Source organism: Bos grunniens, chromosome 6 (assembly GCF_055505025.1).
Source record: "Bos grunniens cultivar Pamir isolate PY7600 chromosome 6, Bosgru_T2T1.0, whole genome shotgun sequence".
NCBI classification, from domain to species: domain Eukaryota; kingdom Metazoa; phylum Chordata; class Mammalia; order Artiodactyla; family Bovidae; genus Bos; species Bos grunniens.
This window is the reverse complement of record NC_141170.1, coordinates 40,300,145-40,322,553: the sequence shown is the minus strand read 5'-3', so window position 1 is coordinate 40,322,553 and position 22,409 is coordinate 40,300,145. Positions and strand designations below refer to the sequence as shown.

The following is a 22,409-nucleotide window of genomic DNA, read 5'->3' as shown; positions in this document are numbered from 1 at the left end:
TGTCACTTCCACTGTATAATCATAAGGGATTTGATTTAGGTCATGCCTAAATGGTCTAGTGGTTTTCTCTACTTTCTTCAATTTAAGTCTGAATTAGGCAATAAGGAGTTCATGATCTGAGCCACAGTCAGCTCCCAGTCTTGTTTTTACTGACTGTATAGAGCCTCTCTATCTTTGGCTGCAAAGGATATAATCAATCTGATTTCAGTATTGACCATCTGGTGATGTCCATGTGTGGAGTCATCTCTTGTGTTGTTGGAAGAGGGTGTTTGCTATGATCAGTGCATTCTCTTAGCAAAACTCTGTTAGCCTTTGCCCTGCTTCATTTTGTACCCCAACTGCAAACTTGCCTGTTACTCCAGGTATCTCTTGTTTTCCTACTTTTGCATTCTAGTCCCCTATGATGAAAAGGACATTTTTTTTTTTTTGGTGTTAGTTCTAGAAGTTCTTTAGGAGTTCATAGAACCATTCAACTTCAGCTTATTCTGCATTAGTTGTTGGGGCATCGTGGATTACTGTTACATTGACTGTTTTGCCTTGGAACGAACAGAGATCATTCTGTCATTTTTGAGATTGCACCTAACTGCTGAATTTCAGACTCTTTTGTTGACTATGGGGGCTACTTCATTTCTTCTAAGGGATTCTTGCCCACAGTAGAAGATATAATGATCTGAATTAAATTTGCCCATTCCAGTCCATTTTAGTTCACTGATTCGTAAAATGTCAGTGTTCACTCTTGTCATCTCCTATTTGACCACTTCCAATTTATCTTGATTCATAGACCTAAAAATCTGGGTTCCTATGTAATATTGTTCTTTACTGCATTGGACTTTTACTTCCATCACCAGTTCCATCCACAACTGGGCATTATTTCCACTTTGGCTCTGTTTCTTCCTTCTTTCTGGAGTTATTTCTCTGATCTCCAGTAACGTGTTACTGACATGAAAGAGTTCATCTTTCAGTGCCCTATCTTTTTGCCTTTTGATACTGTTCATGGAGCTCTCAAGGCAAGAATACTGAAGTGGTTTGCCAATTCCCTTCTCCAGTGGACCACGTTTTATCAGAACTCTGCACCATGACCCGTCCATCTTGGGTGGCCCTACAGGGCATGGCTCAAGTTTTATTGAATTAGGCAATGTGGTCCTTGTGATCAGTTTGGTTAGTTTTCTGTGACTGTTTTTCATTTTGTCTGCCCTCTGATGAATTTGCTCAGTAAATCATTAATCTAGTTTTCTGTTAATGGGTAGGGCTGTGTTCCCTCCCTGTTGTTCGGCTTAATGCCAAACTGTCAACCCATGCCTCCACTGGAGACTCCTGGCACTCACAGGCAAATCTGACTCAATCTCTTGTGGGGACACTGCTCCTTTCTCCTGGCTCCTGTGTGTACAAGGTTTTGTTTGTGCCCTCCAAGAGTCTGTTTCTCCGATCCTGTGTAAGTTCTACAATCAAATCCCACTGGCCTCCATAGTCAAATTCCCTAGGGCTTCTCCATCCCTTTGCCAGATCCCCAGTTTGGGAAGTCTGTTGTGGGTCCTAGAACTTTCTGAACAGTTCAAGAATTTCTGTGGTATAATTTTTCTGCAGTTTGTGTGTAGATAACTCTAAGTAAAATTGGAATTGGAATTGCAGTCTTTGCTACTGAGTATAGCAAGCAGCTGATCCCCAGAGTTGCCAACAAAAATCACAGAATAGCACCCTGATATCTCTCTCTTTTGGTATTTCTCATTAAGGCAGACATCTCACTCTAGCAATTATAGTCTAAGTTCTATATATGTATATATATATATATATATGTGTGTGTGTGTGTGTGTGTGTGTGTGTATGTATAACATTTTTAGTGACCCATAGTTGCTTTACAATGTTGTGTTAGCATCTGCTGTACAGCAAAGAGAATCAACTGTATATTGTTTTTGAAACATTTAGGTAGCTTAATATAATTTTGTATAGCCCTTTGTAGGTATCCCTACATGTTAACCTCTGTAACTTTCTTTACCTAATATTGTACTGTATAAATTAAAATAGAGTCATTCTAATCATAAATTTAGCATCATAGATGGAAAATATTGATACCATGGGGATGCATATAGTAGAATAAATATCATGCTATTATCTTCTGTAAGTTTTCAATATTAATATAAGTACAGGATTTTCTTTTTAGGCACAATTTACAAGTGTTAAATATGATTGATTCTTAGAAATTCTTCTCTTTATCTTTTTACATATCCATGGCATTATTTAAATATTTTAGAATTTCATTTCCTGGCTAAAAACTTTCTTTGACTCTTCTAGTTCAGCACTGTCCAATAGAACTTTCTGTGATGACAGAAATATGTTCTAGAACTGCTGTGTTCAATATGGTAGCTATTGAAGTTTCTAAGTATTTGTAATGTAACTATTGTGACCAAAGGAAATGAATGTTAAACTTAATCTCCTTTTAATTAATTTAAATTTAACTATAAATAAATCCATGTGGCCAGTAACTCCATATTAGACATTATAGTTAGTCACTCCCTGCTCCATCTCCAAACTTATTTTCACCACATCTATTTTACAGCATAATATTTACTCCTGAAGCATCATCAAATGAATTTAACTGTTCAACATTTATTATTTTCTATTATATTCTTTGGGGTGGTAAGAAATTCTGTATTTTCAGAATGAAAATAGTCTAATAGTAACTACGGGGAATTTATCAAACAATGTGTCAGGTACTATTCTGAGCACTTGATACATAATGTATCATTTCATTATCACAGGAAACTTACATTATAATTATCACCATTTTATAGATGTAAAAATTGACACAACCTAAGGTAAATTATTAATAATTTTTGCCTAATATCAAATAGCTAGTAAGTGACTAAATTAGGATGTAAACCTCAGGCAAACTGGCTTCAAATCCCAGGCTGTCACTCTGTTCTTTACTCTTTTATCACCCTGGAGAGTGAGACTTTTTTATCTGTGGTTCGCTTTGTTCAAAATGCATCACAGTTGGAGCCTTTCTAAGAGCTTTACTTTGTATGCATGATATCAGAAACCATTGCCTCTGGCAAGAGGTAAGAGAATAGAGGATCAAGCTTTCTGTTTCTTTTCACTCCTGTCACAATTCACTCAGAAGCAACTATGTTTAAAAAAAAAAAAAATCCAAAATATCCCCTAACTAATCTCTACTAATTTGGTGCTTGGATCTCATTTTGTGTGGATGATACTAAATAGTACATACAAGTGATAATGGACAGGTGCTGTCTGTTTGCTCCTATTACTACATAAGATTGTTCAAAATTTTTTCTCAGTGCGCCATCAGAAATAATTTTAAAATAGTCTTGTTGATTATTTTCAATGGGCTATAATGTTCTGATTTAACTCAGGTCAATCATCTGCAAGTTAAAATTACTCAGAAGTGTACTGTCCATAATTAAGTAATCTCACCTACTAATATTATAGAATAAGGAGACCTTTAGATGACATGAAATCTATCATTTTAAGTATGCCCCCAAGCCTTTTCCAGGTTGCTCATAAGATTTCTCATTCTCTAGAGAAATGTGGTCTCTTAGAAATAAATGTCTCTGTCAAGTCACAAGTAATATGTGCACATGATGAAAAAAAAAAATGGAATTTTTTAGTCTCCTAAGGGATATTACAGTATTGTAAAATTGATTTTGTTCCTTGTTATTTAGGTTCTCATTGTCATTTTAGGATTTACCTTCTGGATATAAAGGGAAGATTATGATGCCTTCTAGGGAGGTGGGCGACAGAGGCCTTTGGGAACCAGGAGAATATTTTTCATATGAAATTCTTTGTCATAAAATGCTAATGTTGGTGTTCTTGTCTTTATGTCTATGCATTCTTTAGCTATGAGGATAACAGACCCTTCATCAAGTAAGAATGACCTGAATGGCTGATAAATTCCATTTATCAGTGTGGTCCCATGAACCAGCTGTCAGATCAGTACTGGAAAATCATTAGAACTTCTGTCATTCACATTGAGGCAGAAGAGCAAACTGTGCAGGAAAATAATCAGGCATACAACTTCTCTGCAGAATAAATATGCTGCAGGTGTATTGCCAGGAAAATTCTGCTTCACCTCTTTTAACTGGATAGCACCTGAACTTAGTGCCACAGTAATAGCAACTTCATGTGGTACAGACTTGTTTTGCTTTTATTGGCTTTCTCCTTTCATTGTGATGTGCTCCTCTGTGCTGCATATGTCGTCATTTCTGTTGCTTGTTCGGACATCATTCATCTAAAACTATTTCATGATTTAGTGTTATTTCTTCAAATGATTTTCTGGATATGAAACTACCAAGTTACAAATGATACTAATGAAGTTCTTAGGCTAAATATCCAAAAGAAGGGGAAATACCTCCTTCAAAAATTAAATCTTGCATTGCCAAATAATCTCTTTCAAATTTGACACATATCTTGATTATTGATCATATCTTTTAAGCTTCTGAAACAAAGCTACAAGTCTGTACTAATCTAATAAAAATAAACCTAAATATTAAGATTTGGGCTTTTTCTCCTTTGTACATTTTAAAATTCTATGTCCTGCAGCAATAAACAAGATTGGCAACCTTTCGGTGATCTTGCTGTAGACTTTCAGTTTGTTCTTCTGGTGAAGAGTCCTTTGTTTTCATTTTCTCCAGTACCATTTCACTTACTTCTTCATGCTCTTCTTTTTTCTTTAGAATTTGGGCTCATCACTGTTTTATATCATTAACACTTGAGCCCATTATGTGTTTTCTAGTGGATAGCTGACTTGAATATTTTATCCTATCATTTTATTTCTAAAGCTGAATAACAATTTTGTCTTGGTTTAATGGCAACTCTTCCCATTTTTCCTTTTTCCAATATCTGTAAAAAACTGAGAGCTTTATCTTGAAAGTTCTCATACTTCTGAATCTGCTTTTGAAACAAGATATTAACTTCTAAGATGTTTTCTAATTTGTATATACAAACATGTCACATACATGTTTGTGGCATGGCAAACTTCCTTTAGGGATTCTTTATTCAAGATTATTAATTTTTTAATTAAGCACATTAAATTTAGTGGATGTTTCCATCTGAAATATAGTGGCTGATGGTTATAGAAGGAAAATGGTAAATATTTGAGATTAACTTTAATAAGACTTTAATAATATTTAACTACTCTGGGTCATATCTTTCTTAAAATGTAGTTCTCTCTGAAAATTTATTAAACCCAGCTTCAGATTATAGTAAATATATGCAATTTTCCATCCTTTGTTTTGCAAAGTTTCAATCCCTGTAAATATTCATTTCTTAGACAATGTAAGTAGAGGATAGTAGTCTGCTGAAAAGAAATATTAGTTTACCATGTTCAGGAAGGTATACTGGGAAAGGAAAGGATGGGCTAAGACTATAGAAATCTAGACTGTTTTGGTCCTATCATATGTACATAGAAGTTGAGAAGATTACACTTTCAATTATTGGATTCCTATCTATTGGAAAGATTTATTTTATGTTGATAGTGAATACATAACCACAAATATATGAACTTTTGTCACCCATTTACTAGTATTGTGAATGGCAGCTTGGAGGAAACTAAGGGAATGGAGTGAGAGTGAGAATTTGTCTTCCGTTCTAGACTACTTTGTTCATACCTCTCCATCCCATTTTCAACTTCATTTTCTCCCATGAGTTTACAGACACTTCAAAGACATGAAGGTGTCCTGAGCCTTTGGGCTTCTTTTCAACAAAGCTGCCAATTGCCTGATTTCCAAAGTCTAGTCCAACATAACCCAGAAGACAGCAATCCAAAGGCTGAAAGAGTAGATGGTGATCTAGAGGGGAACTATTTTTTTTTCCATCTACTGTATATCACATTTGTTCTACATAACTACAGAATCAGACAGAAATTTATATGTGTTCCATATATTGGTTCCTTCTGTTTTTATCAGTACACATTAAAATTTTTATGGAAAAAGAGGAAATTTGGAAAAATGGGGTAAAAGTGTATCAGGTGAAGCACTAATGGAGAGTCTAGTCAAATAAATGTTATCATACCAATGAGACCAGTGGAGACTAACATAACTTTACAGACTTTCCCCCTTGCCATTAACCATAACTACATCTCCATATCATTCACATATGTGCTGCAAATACGTGAATAGTTTAATAGTACAAATCTGCTTTGCTTAAATGAATTTCTGTGTTCATAACATTTTCATTCATGTATATCTCCTCAAGCTTGAAAACTTGTAAGTTCTCATTAAAATCTTGAAGTACTTATACCACCTGTCTTACATTTCCTGTCAATAAACTTACCGTAACATTTTTTTCAGTGTCAGTATTGTTGATACAATATGACTATGTTAACTAAAGACAAACTATTTGATAACTCTTAATTTTCTCTTCTCTTTGCAGGTCATGGGTTATAGGTGCAATAGCTCTTCTCTGCCTATTAGGATTGACCTGGGCCTTTGGACTCATGTATATTAATGAAAGCACAGTCATCATGGCGTATCTCTTCACCATTTTCAATTCTCTACAGGGAATGTTTATATTCATTTTCCATTGTGTCCTACAAAAGAAGGTAAGCTAGAATTCTCTGTTCAGGAACAAATGGCATACAAAAAAAAAAGAATAAATGGCATATATTCTATGATAACAAAACACCGTAATATAAATCATTCTTGATCCTTTTGTCTCTGAAAAATAAATATATGATTTGGTTAATTTCATTTTTATAATAGAAGAGAAAAACAGACATAAAATGCAATTGTAAAAGTTGATGAATGTGTTAACAACAAAAGACAGAATCATATTTTGATTTAGACAGTGCACAAAAATAATATTCTTATAGATTTGACCTTATTGTCTTTGATATTATTGGCAGACACATGGAATTGTATATTAGGAAGTAGATGTTCTAAGATGTATGGAGGCAAAGAATATACATATGTATATATTATATAGCATGGCATAGGAAATATATATTTTTCTATTTTTAAAAAAACTAGTTGTATATTCTAAGAAATATAAATATCTAAACAATTTATGATAGAAAGCATTTATTATTTTAATGAATGGTAAAACACTTAGTAAATATCTCTATGTATGTGTTAGTTGCTCAGTCATGTCTAACTCTTTGTGACCCTATGGACTTAGACCCTATGGACCATGCTCCTCTGTCCATGGGATTCTCCAAGCAAGAATACTGGAGTGACTTGCCATTCCCTTTTCAAGGGGATCTTCCTGACCCAGGAATTAAACACAGGTCTCCTGCATTGCACACAGATTCTTTACTGTCTGAGACACCAGGGAAACCTGAAGATCTCTGAACTTCTTTAAAAGCATATTTTATTAAAATTTATGATTTTGATGATTAGAATGCAATATTTAATTTTTATAATGGTCTATTTTTTATTATTTTTCACATCTACCAAGACCTAAAGTACTCATTTTAAAAGTTAATTTTAGCAACTAAACACTTACATTGCTTTTTTTTAAATCTCAACATTGATTTTCTCATCTTATACTTTTTAACTCAATTAAAAATGTGGTCTTTATAGTTCTGATCACATAGACCCCTGAGCCAAGACTGTGTCCGAATCCTAGTTCCTCTACTTAATGGCTTATGTGACTTTGGGCCATTTAATTAGCATGCATGTGCTCCAGTTTCCTCATGTATAAAGTGGAGCTAATAAAATAATTATGATATATTGAGATGTGGCACTGAAGATGAAATGGGAAAATGTGATTTTTTTTTCCCTAAGCAACAACAAGATCCACAGTTTTTCTTTGGAAAATGAAGAGTAAATATATCACTCTATATGATTTTGGGTTTGAAAGACTAAACAAATTTGAGAAATGTGTGTCCACTTATTGAGATGAGTTCAGTTTTATCCTGTTTTCAGCTTTATATCATGTTAGATATTAAAAATATGCTGGCATGATATTAAATGTAGGCTAGAATAACAATGTTGACTTAGGCCAGTTAATGTAGGTTACAGAAAACAGGTTAAGATGTTAGAATGGATGAATCTTCCTAAATACTTAATGTGCATACACCCCAATTGCAATCATTTAACCTAATAAATGTTTATTCTTTTTTACTCATGGCCCAATTGATGCAGGTGCCTAATGGAGGAACACAGCCAGTGACAGCTCAACTAACCTCACTATTTTATTTCGATAGTGATACCAACACCTTTACTAACACTTTGGATGTTGGTATCCAGCAGATAATCTGAGAAAAAGAGAGGGGACCTTGTATAAAAAGTCTGGAAATGTTTCATATCATTTCCACTCACATTCCATCAGATAGGACACTGTCAGTAGTACCACTCAAACTGCAAGCAAGGCTGGGAAACATAGTCTACCTCTTACACCCCAGGAAGATGGAGAATTGGGTATTATAATACAAACAGCTAGCAGGTGATGACACTTGGTCAGTGTGAAGACTTGGAGACATGAGCGATGAGTAAGAATAGAAATGGAAGAAAGTGTCTGAGGAGAAGAATGAAAAGATAGTATCTGAATTAAAGATGGGGGGAAATGTCCAGAAGTAAACAGTGGTCAGTATTATAAAACACTGCAGAAAAGTCAGAAAGACTTGAAAAGATTTCTAGATTTTGTTAGAAAGGAGCCATAACTGATTGTCAAGAGAAATATGTAAAAAGGTGGAAGCAAAATCAGGAAAAGGTAGCATTTGTTCATGTAAATAAGGGAATACTGGGCCATCATAGGTGGTTATACTAACATTTTCAAATAAAGTAAACTGGATTGCCAATCCTTTTCTATATTAACTGGAAATTTTGTTTCAATGTGCGTATTGAAATTTTCTACAGAACAGAAAAGATTTTTGTGCTTTATGCATGAATTATTTTGATAGGGATTATTTTCATTAGCTAGTACCTACTAGAGTTTTCCCTTATTATTTTAGTATGTCCAAAATACACATCACTGTTTTGATATCCAGGTAGAGATACCAAACCTCAGAATCCAAAAACAAATTATGGGTTTTAGTATATGGAACATATTTAATAGAGGTGAATTTTTAAAAATTACATGTGATCAAGTTCAATTTTGTGATTCATTACAACAGAGTACAGCAAACTACAGTTTTCTTCTTGATTCATTCATTCACTGATGGACAGTTTGGTTACTTCCATATCTTGGCTGTTGTGAATAGTGCTTCAGTGAATATGGGTGTGCAGATATCTCTTTAAGATCCTGATTTTTGTTTTCTTGGGATATAAGCCCAGAAGTGGGATTGCTGAATCATATGGTAGTTCTATTTTCAATTTTGTGAGGCACTTTCATATTGCTTTCCATAAGAGTTGTATTTATTTATATTCCCACCAACAGGGCACAATAGCTCTCTTTCCTCCATATCCTCACCAATTCTTATTGTGGTTTAGTCTCTAAGTCATGTCCAACTCTTTGGAACCTTATGGGCTATAGCCCACCAAGCTCCTCTATCCATGAAATTTCCCAGGCAAAAATACTGGAGTGGGTTGCCATTTCCTTCTCCAGAGGATCTTCCTACCCAGGGATGGAACATGTGTCTCCTGTGTCTCCTGCATTGCGGCAGATTATTTACCCCTGAGATAGCAGAGAAGCACCAATTCTTATCTCTTGTTTTCTTCATGATAGCCATTCTAACATATGTGAAGTGATATCTAATTGTGATTTTGATTTTCATTTTTCTAATTAGTTATGTTGAGCATCTTTTCAAGCTAGCCATTTGCATGTCTTCTTAGAAAAAATGTCTATTCACTTCTTTAGTCCATTTTTAGTTGGACTGGTGGGGGCTACTTTTGAGTTGTATGAGTGCTTTGCATATTATTGGTGTTAACTACTTATCAGATGTATGATTGGCAAATATTTTCTTCCATTCTGTAGATAGCCATTCAACTCTGTTGTTTCTTTTGCTGTGCAGCAGCTTTTTAGTTTAATATAGTACAACTTACTCCTTTTTCTTTTGTTGCTTGTTCTTTCTATGTGTGTGTGTTAGTTGCAGAGTCGTGTCCAAGTCTTTGCGATCCCTGTTCATGGAATTCCTCCAGGCAAGAATACTAAAGAGTAGGTTGCCATTTCTTCCTCCAAAGGCTCTTCCCAACCCAGGGATTGAACCCGGGTCTCCCATATTTGGTGAGATGTAGTCCTCTCCACTAGTCCACAGATAGCTTCTTTTATATTGGAACCCACCTCATGTCCAGCACAGTTGCAGCTGCTCATGCGACCAGACTTCAGGAGAAAAGAGGCTCATTTACTTATGTATAAGCAGAAGCAGCCTAAGGGGCAGGTGTCTAACTTAACATGTACTTCCAAGAGCTTATGGATGCCCCCCAGTGAGGGCACCAGGGGTGCCATCTTTGGTGTTATCCCTCTACCTGCTCTAGCTCTGAGGTGCCATCTTTTTTTCCTCTCCACAGGGGTCTTAAATTTGTAAAAAAATTGATTGATTGATTTAATAAAGCAATGGCACCCCACTCCAATACTCTTGCCTGGAAAATCCCATGGACAGAGGAGCCTGGTAGGCTGCCGTTCATGGGGTCGCGAAGAGTCAGACACAACTGAGTGACTTCGCTTTTACTTTTCACTTTCATGCATTGGAGAAGGAAATGGCAACCCACTCCAGTGTTCTTGCCTGGAGAATCCCAGGGATTGGGGAGCCTGGTGGGCTGCTGTCTATGGAGTCACACAGAGTCAGACACGATTGAAGTGACTTAGTAGTAGTAGTAGGCCTAGGAATTCCCTGATGGTCCAGTGCCCAAGACTCAGCACTCCCAATGCAGGGGGCCCTGTTTGATCCTGAGTCAGGTAACTAGGTCTCACACACGGCAACTAAGAGTTCGCAAATTAGATGTTGTGTATCGTATAAGATAGTGAGGTTCAGTTTCATTCATTTACATGTGGTTATCCAGTTTTCCTAATGCCATTTATTAAGAGACTGTATTTTCCCCATTATTTATTCATAGCTTTCTTATCGATATTAGTTAACCATTTCAGTCCAGTTCAGTTGCTCAGTCCTGTCTGATCTTTGCAACCCATGGACTGCAGCACCTCAGGCTTCCCTGTCCATCACCAGCTCTCAAGCTTGCTCAAACTCATGTCCATTTTGTCAATGATGCCATCCAACCATCTCATCCTCTGTTGCCCAATTCTCCTCTGACCTTAAATCTTTCCCAGAATCAGGGTCTTTTCCAAGGAGTCAATTCTTGCATCAGGTGGCCAAACTATTTGGTGGCCAAAGAGTTTCAGCTTCAGCATCAGTCCTTCCAATGAATATTCAGGACTGATTTCCCTTAGGATTCACTGGTTGGATCTCCTGGCAGTCCAACGGACTCTCGAGAGTCTTTTCCAACACCACAGCTCAAAACCATTAATTCTTTAGCACTCAGCTTTATTTATAGTCCAACTCTCACATCCATACATGACAACTGGAAAATCATAGCTTTGACTAGATGGACCTTTGTTGGCAAAGTAATGTCTCTGCTTTTTAATACTAGGTTTGTCATAGCTTTTCTTCCAAGGAGCAAGCATCTTTTAATTCCATGGCTGCAGTCACCATCTGCAGTGACTTTGGAGTCCTCCAAAAAATAAAGTTTCTCACTGTTTTCCATAGTTTCCCCATCTATTTGTCATGAAGTAATGGGACTGGATGCCACGATTTTCGTTTTTGAATGTTGAGTTTTAAGCCAGCTTTTTCACTCTCCTCTTTCACCTTCATCAAGAGGCTTTTTAGTTCCTCTTCACTTTCTGCCGTAAGGGTAGTGTCATCTGCATATATGAGGTTATTGATATTTCTCCCAGCAATTTTGATTCCAGCTTGTGCCTCATCCAGCCTGGCATTTCTCATGATCTCTGTATATAAGTTAAATAAGCAGGGTGACAATACTTGACATACTGCTTTCATGATTTGGACTAGTCTGTTGTTCCACATCCGGTTCTAACTGATGCTTCTTGACCTGCATACAGATTTCTCAGGAGGCAGGTACCAAAGAGATGGTTTGGTACTCCATCTCTTTAAGAATTTTCCACAGTTTATCATGATCTACACAGTCAAGGGCTTTGCCATAATCAGTAAAGCAGAACTAGATGTTTTTCTGATATTCTCTTGCTTTTTCTATGATGCAGTGTTGGCAATATGATCTCTGGTTCCTCTGCCTTTTCTAAATCTAGCTTGAACATCTGGAAGTTCATGGTTTACATACTGTTGAAGCCTCACTGGGAGAATTTTGAGCATTACTTTGCTAGTGTGTGAGATGAGTGCAATTGTGCCGTAGTTTGAACATTCTTTACCATTGCCTTTCTGTGGGATTGGAATGAAAAGTGACCTGTTCCAGTCCTGTGGCCACTGCTGAGTTTTCCAAATGTGCTGGCATATTGAATGCAACACTTTCACAGCATCATCTTTTAGGATTTGAAATAGGTCAACTGTAATTCCATCACCTCCACTAGCTTTGTTCGTAGTGATGCTTCCTAAGGTCCACTTGACTTCACATTCCAGGATGTCTGGCTCTAGGTGAGTGATCACAACATTGTGGTTACCTGGGTTATGAAGATCTTTTTGGTGTAGTTCTGTGTGTTCTTGCCAACTCTTCTTAATATCTTCTACATCTGTTAGGTGCATACCATTTCTGTCCTTTATTGTGGCCATCTTCGCATGAAATATTTCCTTGGCATCTCTGACTTTCTTGAAGAGATCTCTAGTCTTTTCCATTCTATTGTTTTCCTCTATTTCTTTGCATTGATCACTGAGGAAGCCTTTCTTATCTCTCCTTGCTATTCATTGGAACTCTGGATTCAAATGGGTATGTGTTTCCTTTTCTCCTTTGCCTTTCATCTCTTTTTTTCAGCTATTTGTAAAGCCACCTCAGACAATGGTTTTACCTTTTTTCATTTCTTTTTCTTGGGGATGGTCTTGATAACTGCCTTCTGTTCAATGTCATGAACCACCATCCATAATTCTTCAGGCTCTCTGTCTGTCAGATCTAATCCCTTGAATCTATTTGTCACTTCCACTGTATAATCATAAGGGATTCAATTTAAGTCAAGCCTGAATGGTCTGGTTTCCCTACTTTCTTCAATATAAGTCTGAATTTGGCAATAAGGAGTTCATGATCTGAGCCACAGTCAGCTCCTGGTCTTGTGTTTGCTGACTGTATAGAGCCTCTCTAACTTTGGCTGCAAATAATATAACCAATTTGATTTTGGTATTGACTATCTGGTGATGTCCATGTGTAGAGTCATCTCTTGTGTGTTGGAAGAGGATGTTTTTACTATGAGCAGGTATAGACAAGGGTTTATTTATGGGCTCACAATCTGTTCCATTGGGCTTGCATTGTAGCTCAGCTGGTAAAGAATTTGCCTGCAATGCGGGAGACCTGGGCTTGATCCCTGTGTTGCGAAGATCCCCTGGAAAAGGGAAAGGCTACCCACTCCAGTATTCTGGCCTGGAGAATGCATGGACTGTATAGTCCATGGGGTCAGATAGAGTCAGAAACGACTGAGTGACTTTCACTTCAGAATCTGATCCTTTGTCTATTGATCTATTTTTCCAATACCGTACTGTTGGGATTACTATAGTTTTGTGCTATGGTGTGCAGTTTGCAATGTGATGCCTCCATCTTTGTTCTTTCTTCTCAGAATTGCTTTGGCTGTTTGGAGTCTTTGGTGGTTCTATATACATTTAAGGATATCTTTTTCTGTATCTGTGAAAAATATTGGAACTTTTATAGAAACTGCATTGAACCTATGGATAGCTTTGGTTCTTATGGACATTTTAACAGTCTTATTTCTTGTAGGAGGTTTTTCTTAAGCCATCTGACTGATTTCAATAATATGCTCATCTTATGTAGTTACTCATATTTGAGTAGAGAAATGTAAAATATTCCATTTTTTAGATCATTTGTTTTATAGGATTATTTGTTGATTGATTCAACTCATTAACAACAAAAATCAAACTTTGTATTGTCATTTTCTAGAGTGTAGATTGTATGATTGTGTCACCAGCATCTCTACTTTATCATTAAGGTTGTCAAGTTTTCTTTGTTGTTAATTATGTGAATCATCTCAGAAAGTTTCATAATTATTTTATTTCTGATCAGAGAGTATAAAAGAAATATTCTTTGGGCAGGTGTATTTTCTTTTCCATCTTTATTTTAGAACAACCTCATGTTGAATAATCACATGCCATATCTGATTGGGATAAGATGTTGTATCATGTGAAATAGTGGGTTAGAATATGCAAATGACTAAATTGACAAAAAATTATAATATGAAGAGATACCTCTCATGGAAATGGTGCATGTTATTTTTGCTTTTTTCTTTTTAACATACATGCTCACCACTTCAGATCTAGTCATAGAAAAATTAAGTCTGTAATGATTCAGTAAGTAATATAGCTAAACGTGGGACTAGGTATCACAAGATATCTTTATTTGCTGGTTATTTATATAATCAGTTCAGAATATTTAACATTTTTTGGTATATTTTCATGGTGAATTCCTTCTTATACAATACTGTTCCCTTTGAAAGTAACAGAAATGGAAGTGGTTCCCTTTCTTCTTCTTTCTCTAATAGCCTCTCTCTCCCCAAAATATCTGTTTAGGTTTAAATCACTTCACTAAAAAACACTTCCTCTTCTAAGGAGAAAACCATCACTTGTTGAGTTCATTAAGAAAAACAAAATAGGATATAGGTTATGGTGAAAATTTAGGTTCTAGGAGATATTTAATAAATTGAATACAAATTACTAAACTGTAATTGATAATGCCTCCATATGGGTGGAGATTTTTAACTTTCCTGAAATTCTAATTAAATATTTGTCCTCATTTTCTCCAGAGACAAAGAATGAGATAATCTAATAGATAATAATATATAATACCTTATGTTGGTTATAGCAATATTAGAAATGTGGCATCTTAGTGAGCGCTTTCTGATCATAGAGCACCCATGAGATTTGGATATTTTCACATAATGCATATCACTTAACCTTTTCAGTCTTTCAGTTTACTTTCATTGCTTAATCTTTTTAGTGTTCTTATTTGTAAAATGTCAGTAATAATTACTTCCTAGATTCATTTTGAGTGAGGAGCCTAGCATCAGATCAAATCAGATCAGATCAGTCACTCAGTCGTGTCCGACTCTTTGCGACCCCATGAATCGCAGCACACCAGGCCTCCCTGTCCATCACAAACTCCCGGAGTTCACCCAGACTCACGTCCATCGAGTCAGTGATGCCATCCAGCCATCTCATCCTCTGTCGTCCCCTTCTCCTCTTGCCCCCAATCCCTCCCATCATCAGAGTCTTTTCCAATGAGTCAGCTCTTCGCAAGAGATGGCCAAAGTACTGGAGTTTCAGCTTTAGCATCATTCCTTCCAAAGAAATCCCAGGGCTGATCTCCTTCAGAATGGACTGGTTGGATCTCCTTGCAGTCCAAGGGACTCTCAAGAGTCTTCTCCAACACCACAGTTCAAAAGCATCAATTCTTCGGCGCTCAGCCTTCTTCACAGTACAACTCTCACATCCATACATGACCACAGTAAAAACCATAGCCTTGACTAGATGGACCTTTGTTGGCAAAGTAATGTCTCTGCTTTTGAATATGCTATCTAGGTTGGTCATAACTTTCCTTCCAAGGAGTAAGCGTCTTTTAATTTCATGGCTGCAGTCACCATCTGTAGTGATTTCGGAGCTCAGAAAAATAGTCTGACACTGTTTCCACTGTTTCCCCATCTATTTCCCATGAAGTGGTGGGACCGGATGCCATGATCTTCGTTTTCTGAATGTTGAGCTTTAAGCCAACTTTTTCACTCTCCTCTTTCACTTACATCAAGAGGCTTTTTAGTTCCTCTTCACTTTCTGCCATAAGGGTGGTGTCATCTGCATATCTGAGGTTATTGATATTTCTCCCGGCAATCTTGATTTCAGCCTGTGCTTCTTCCAGTCCAGCATTTCTCATGATGTACTCTGCATATAAGTTAAATAAACAGGGTGACAATATACAGCCTTGACGTACTCCTTTTCCGATTTGGAACCAGTCTGTTGTTCTATGTCCAGTTCTAACCGTTGCTTCCTGACCTGCGTACACATTTCTCAAGAGGCAGATCAGGTGATCTGGTATTCCCATCTCTTTCAGAATTTTCCACAGTTTATTGTGATCCACACTGTCCAAGGCTTTGGCATAGTCAATAAAGCAGAAATAGATGTTTTTCTGGAACTCTCTTGCTTTTTCCATGATCCAGCGGATGTTGGCAATTTGATCTCTGGTTCCTCAGCCTTTTCTAAAACCAGCTTGAACATCAGGAAGTTCACGGTTCACATTTTGCTGAAGCCTGGCTTGGAGAATTTTGAGCATTACTTTACTAGCGTGTGAGATGAGTGCAATTGTGCGGTAGTTTGAGCATTCTTTGGCATTGCCTTTCTTTGGTATTGGAAGAAGAACTGACCTTTTCCAGTCCTGTGGCCACTGCTGAGTTTTCCAAATTTGCTGGCATATTGAGTCCAGCATTTTCACAGCATCATCTTTCAGGATTTGGAACAGCTCAACTGGAATTCCATCACCTCCACTAGCTTTGTTCGTAGTGATGCTTTCTAAGGCCCACTTGACTTCACATTCCATGATCTGGCTCTAGGTCAGTGATCACACCATCGTGATTATCTGGGTCATGAAGATCTTTTTTGTACAGTTCTTCTGTGTATTCTTGCCATCTCTTCTTAATATCTTCTGCTTCTGTTAGGTCCATACCATTTCTGTCCTTTATCAAGCTCATCTTTGCATGAAATGTTCCTTTGGTATCTCTGATTTTCTTGAAGAGATCTTTAGTCTTTCCAATTCTGTTGTTTTCCTCTGTTTCTTTGCATTGATCACTGACGAAGGCTTTCTTGTCTCTTCTTGCTATTCTTTGGAACTCTGCATTCAGATGTTTATATCTTTCCTTTTCTCCTTTGCTTTTCGCTTCTCTTCTTTTCACAGCTATTTGTAAGGCCTCCCCAGACAGCCATTTTGCTTTTTTGCATTTATTTTCTATGGGGATGGTCTTGATCCCTGTCTCCTGTACAATGTCACAAACCTCAGTCCATAGTTCATCAGGCACTCTATCTATCAGATCTAGGCCCTTAAATCTATTTCTCACTTCCACTGTGTAATCATAAGCGATTTGATTTAGGTCATACCTGAATGGTCTAGTGGTTTTCCCTACTTTCTTCAATTTAAGTCTGAATTTGGCAATAAGGAGTTCATGGTCTGAGCCATAGTCAGCTCCTGGTCTTGTTTTTGCTGACTGTATAGAGCTTCTCTATCTTTGGCTGCAAAGAATATAATCAATCTGATTTTGATGTTGACCATCTGGTGATGTCCATGTGTAGAGTCTTCTCTTGTGTTGTTGGAAGAGAGTGTTTGTTATGACCAGTGCATTTTCTTGGCAAAACTCTATCAGTCTTTGCCGTGCTTCATTCCATATTCCAAGGCCAAATTTGCCTGTTACTCCAGGTGTTTCTTGACTTGCTACTTTTGCATTCCAGTCCCCTATAATGAAAAGGATATCTTTTTTGGGTGTTAGTTCTAAAAGGTCTTGTAGGTCTTCATAGAACTGTTCAACTTCAGCTTCTTCAGCGTTACTGGTTGGGGCATAGACTTGGATTACTGTGATATTGAATGGTTTGCCTTGGAAACGAACAGAGATCATTCTGTCGTTTTTGAGATTGCATCCAAGTACTGCATTTCAGACTCTTTTGTTGACCATGATGGCCACTCCATTTCTTCTTGCCCACAGTAGTAGATATAATGGCCATCTGAGTTAAATTCACTCATTCCAATCCATTTTAGTTCGCTGATGCCTAGAATGTCGACATTCACTCTTGCCATCTCTTGTTTGACCACTTCCAATTTGCCTTGATTCATGGACCTGACATTCCAGGTTCCTATGCAATATTGCTCTTTACAGCATCGGACCTTGCTTCTATCACCAGTCACATCCAAAGCTGGGTATTGTTTTTGCTTTGTCTCCATCCCTTCATTCTTTCTGGAGTTATTTCTCCACTGATCTCCAGTAGCATATTGGGCACCTACTGACCTGGGGAGTTTCTCTTTCAGTATCCTATCATTTTGCCTTTTCATACTGTTCATGGGGTTCTCAAGGCAAGAATACTGAAGTGGTTGGCCATTCCCTTCTCCAGTGGACCACATTCTGTCAGACCTCTCCACCATGACCCGCCCGTCTTGGGTGGCCTTACGGGCATGGCATAGTTTCATTGAGTTAGACAAGGCTGTGGTCCTAGTGTGATTAGAATGACTAGTTTTCTGTGAGTATGGTTTCAGTGTGTTTGCCCTCTGATGCCCTCTTGCAACACCTACCGTCTTATTTGGGTTTCTCTTACTTTGGCGTGGGGTATGTCTTCGTGGCTGCTCCAGCAAACCACAGCCATTGCTCCTTACCTTGGACAAGGGGTATCTCCTCACTTTGCTAGGAGCCTAGCATAGTTCCCAACAAAGAATGTTTAAGATGGAGAAGCTTCTTCATCTCACCCTTCTATCTCACCCTCACGCATATCTTCAACAAACACACACACAGAAGTTGTCACAGACTTATTTTAAAAAACAAAATATGAATTGGCTTGTAAATAATGAATAAAAATGATGATTTCTAATTAATGATAAATGGCATAAAAACTTGGTTGGAAACAATATAATTTAAATATATTAAAATATGTAATTTTGGCATAACCAATGAAAGGCTTTAAAGATTAGCACATCATGCCTCTTTGTTCTGCTCACACTGAGCACCTTTTTTCTCTTATCTATCCTATCTTTCAACTTAATTCACTAAACCAACAAATTCCAACATATATATATATTTTTTAATTAATTTATTTTTTAATTGAAGGATAATTGCTTTACAGAATTTTGTTGATTTCTTTCAAACCTCAACATGTATCAGCCATTGGTATACATGTGAAGATTATTTCAGCAGTCTTCTCTGGGAAGCCTTTCTTGGTCCCTCTCTACTTCTATCAGGCACTCCTTCTCCATGCTTCGATTCACATGACTTTGTATCATTGTTCCTATCACATAATTTAGTGAATGTGAGTTCTTCAAACAAATCTGAATCTAGTCAGTATCTGATTTTGCCATATTATAGATGGAATGAACTGTAATATATTGAGATAATGTTTAATTTCAAATACTAACTTTACTATATCATACACACTCCTTATTTTTCTCTTGATTCTAAGTAAAATTTCTCAGGAAAGCATGTTTTTATAAGTTTGTTTTAAATAATATTACATTGTCACAAATTCTGGAAACTATGAACTCATGTGAAATCAATGAAATGCTAAAGATAATATATATACAATATTATTTCATAATGAATGTAAACTTTGTGAATATAAAACCAGTAAGTTATCCTATAATGTATTTTAATTGAGGAACAAGTAATTGGCATTTATTTTTCTTGATGTCACTAGTGGAGATATGATTTAGAACAATTTCTGTTTATTTTTGTAAGTCTTGTTTGATTAAATTGATTTCCCCCAGAATTGTTGATATATTTTCCTGTTTGAAAGTATCAGCTAAAAAATGTGTATCTCCTTTTATATTGTGATTTTTATACTACAAGGATTAGTTAATTGCAGTCCTATATAGGAAAACAATCATATTTCTCTGTAATTATTTAATAGAACTATTTTGATGAAGGTCTTCCCTCATAGTTCAGTTGGTAAAGACTCTGCAACGCAGGAGACCCAGGTTCAATTCCTGGATTGGGAAGATTCCCTGGAGAAGGAAATGGCAACCCATTCCAGTATTCTTGCCTGAAAAATACCATTGACAGAGGAGACTGGCAGGCTATAGTCCATGGGGTTGTAAGAGTTGGAGATGACTTAGTGACTAAACCACCACCATTTTGAGGGATAAATTTTAAATATTTTGAATTTTATATTCTCAAATTGACAATTTACCTCTTTTAAGAGAAATACATTTCAAAGAAATATAAATTATTTTAAAATGCTTAGCCCAACACATTCTTTTTTTCTGCTCTGTCTTTAAATATTTTGTCTCTTCTTTCTCTCTCACCTGTTTCCATTTCCTCTTCTCTCTAACTTCCTGGCTAGACCTCTGCCTAAATGATAGTTGCACCAATAGGGATACTTTGTATCAGATCTATGAAGCTAAACATAGTGTAGAAAAGTCTTTTAAGTTTTTGTTTTTTCAACTAAGAGATTATATCATTATGGTGTGATTGGGCATATGTGTGTTTATGTGTTTTAAAAAGTCCAGTTATACAAATTTCAATCTTCACAGTATGGATATTATTTTATATTGGATTCAATGCACGATACTGGATGCTTGGGGCTAGTGCACTGGGACGACCCAGAGGGATGGTATGGGGAGGGAGGAGGGAGGAGGGTTCAGGATGGGGAGCACATGTATACCTGTGATGGATTCATTTTGATATTTGGCAAAACTAATACAATTATGTAAAGTTTAAAAATAAAATAAAATTTAAAAAAAAACATAAAATATATTCTGAACAGACTTTCTTATTTATATCTGTAGGGCAAAATGTTTTAATTATCTGAAAATAAAACTCATGTACATTTTATATTTCTAGCTGAAATGAAGTCTTTGCTAATAGAAGTTAATGTTTTTGACTAGGTACGAAAAGAGTATGGGAAATGCCTGCGAACACACTGCTGTAGTGGCAGAAGTACAGAGAGCTCCATCGGCTCAGGGAAAACATCTGGTTCTCGGACTCCTGGGCGCTACTCCACAGGCTCACAGGTAAACAATATTTGTTAATTAAAATGAAATAACTCTTATCTGTATTCGATTATGAGTTGCTGTCCTTTCTTGATGAGATTTATTTTCTATCCCCAGCATTTAACAAAACACAATTTTGTTGTTTTGTATTAGTGTGTCTCAAATGAAAATGGTTATGACAGAAATTTAAGAAACCAAACTGCAAAAAAATTTGAAGTTTAGAGTCTAAGTTTGAATAGTAATTCATGATTTCAGATTGTTCCTAGTTGAATGAAAAATGAACGTGAGGAAAGGAATTTGACATATAACCTAAAATTTTAAGAAAGTAATACTTTACATAAATGTTCTTAATTACTTCTTTTAATTAGTCTAATAATTCTTTATTGTATACTGAATATATTTACTTATTAAATAGGTTTAATAGAAAGTTATAACTCATTTCATGTTGTATGCTAGTAGATCAAAGGGCAATTCAGAATACCAAAGTAGCATCATTGATTTAACTGGTTAAAGTGCTTGCTTCCATGAGTCCAGAACTTCAGTTCAGTTCAGCTCATTTTAGTCTCTCAGTCTTGTCTGATTCTTTGTGACCCCATGAACTGCAGCATGTCAGGCCTCTCTGTCCATCACTGACTCTTGGAGTTTACCCAAACTCACGTCCATTGAGTCGGTGATGCCATCAACCATCTCATCCTCTGTCGTCCCCTTCTTCTCCTGCCTCAATCTTTCCCAGCATCAGGGTCTTTTCAAATGAGTCAGCTCTTTGCATCTGGTGGCCAAAGTATTGGAGTTTCAGCTTCAACATCAGCACTAGATATATTAATAATGACTGCATCACCCCTCTCAAAGGAAATTCTGAACTTCTAAGTAACTTGTCTTCTATTTTCTACACAATGTCAGTCCAAAGATTACTATGTAGAAATTTCAGCAACTCTAGGATGCTAAAATGCACCAAATAAAAGACATATGTGGGTCATGCATGAGTGAGTTTGAGTTCCAATTACCAAACTAATATTTCTAAGAATATATGATTCAGTGGGAAAAACAATCATTTTGTAGTGTTGTTAACTGAAATTTTCTGAAGAAGACTTGAATTGAAATTCCAAAATAAATTTATAAATCAAGAGCATATTTTAACTCTATTAACGCAACCTTCTAAATTAATTTATTTTAATTTGGTAAGTATTTATATACACATATATATAATAAAAAAGATCATTTGTTCTTTGACTAATTCCAATTGGCTTATAAATATAATAGGTTCAGTTTCCCTAGACAATTCCATTCATATGCTTAGAAAATTAAATATCCTTGTAACCTTTAATTATAATATCACTTGCCAAGCTAATATATCTTATTCTCTAAAACACATTCATTGTCAGGCTGGACAGTTGTACACACTGAACTAGAACTTGAAAAACTCTTAAAAACCAAAGATAATAAACAATATTCTCAGAAATGTTTTCATCACACTAAAGGAGTTATGTTTTATTTTATAAATAAAACCACATATCTACTATCAATCTAATAGTTCCAACTAAACATTTTAAAACAAACATGTAACTGTCAAACCTATCAGTTATATGTTAGTTTTAGAATATTTATTTTTATTTTGACAAGTTATCTTGACATTTAACAACCACAAATTATCATAATAATCATGGAACTTATTCC

General features: G+C 36.2%; 1 protein-coding gene across 11 annotated transcripts in view; it reads left to right on the top strand.

Annotated features, from left to right (window-relative positions):
- The window catches only part of ADGRL3 (adhesion G protein-coupled receptor L3), a 949,445-nt gene that overhangs the window by 886,622 nt on the left and 40,414 nt on the right, over window positions 1-22,409 (top strand). For all 11 annotated transcript variants that reach the window (XM_086407653.1, XM_086407652.1, XM_086407651.1 and 8 more), the window contains 2 exons: window positions 6,385-6,553; window positions 20,631-20,756. In XM_086407653.1, coding sequence (XP_086263779.1) covers window positions 6,385-6,553; window positions 20,631-20,756 — 295 coding nt within the window. The remainder of the gene's footprint in view (window positions 1-6,384; window positions 6,554-20,630; window positions 20,757-22,409) is intronic.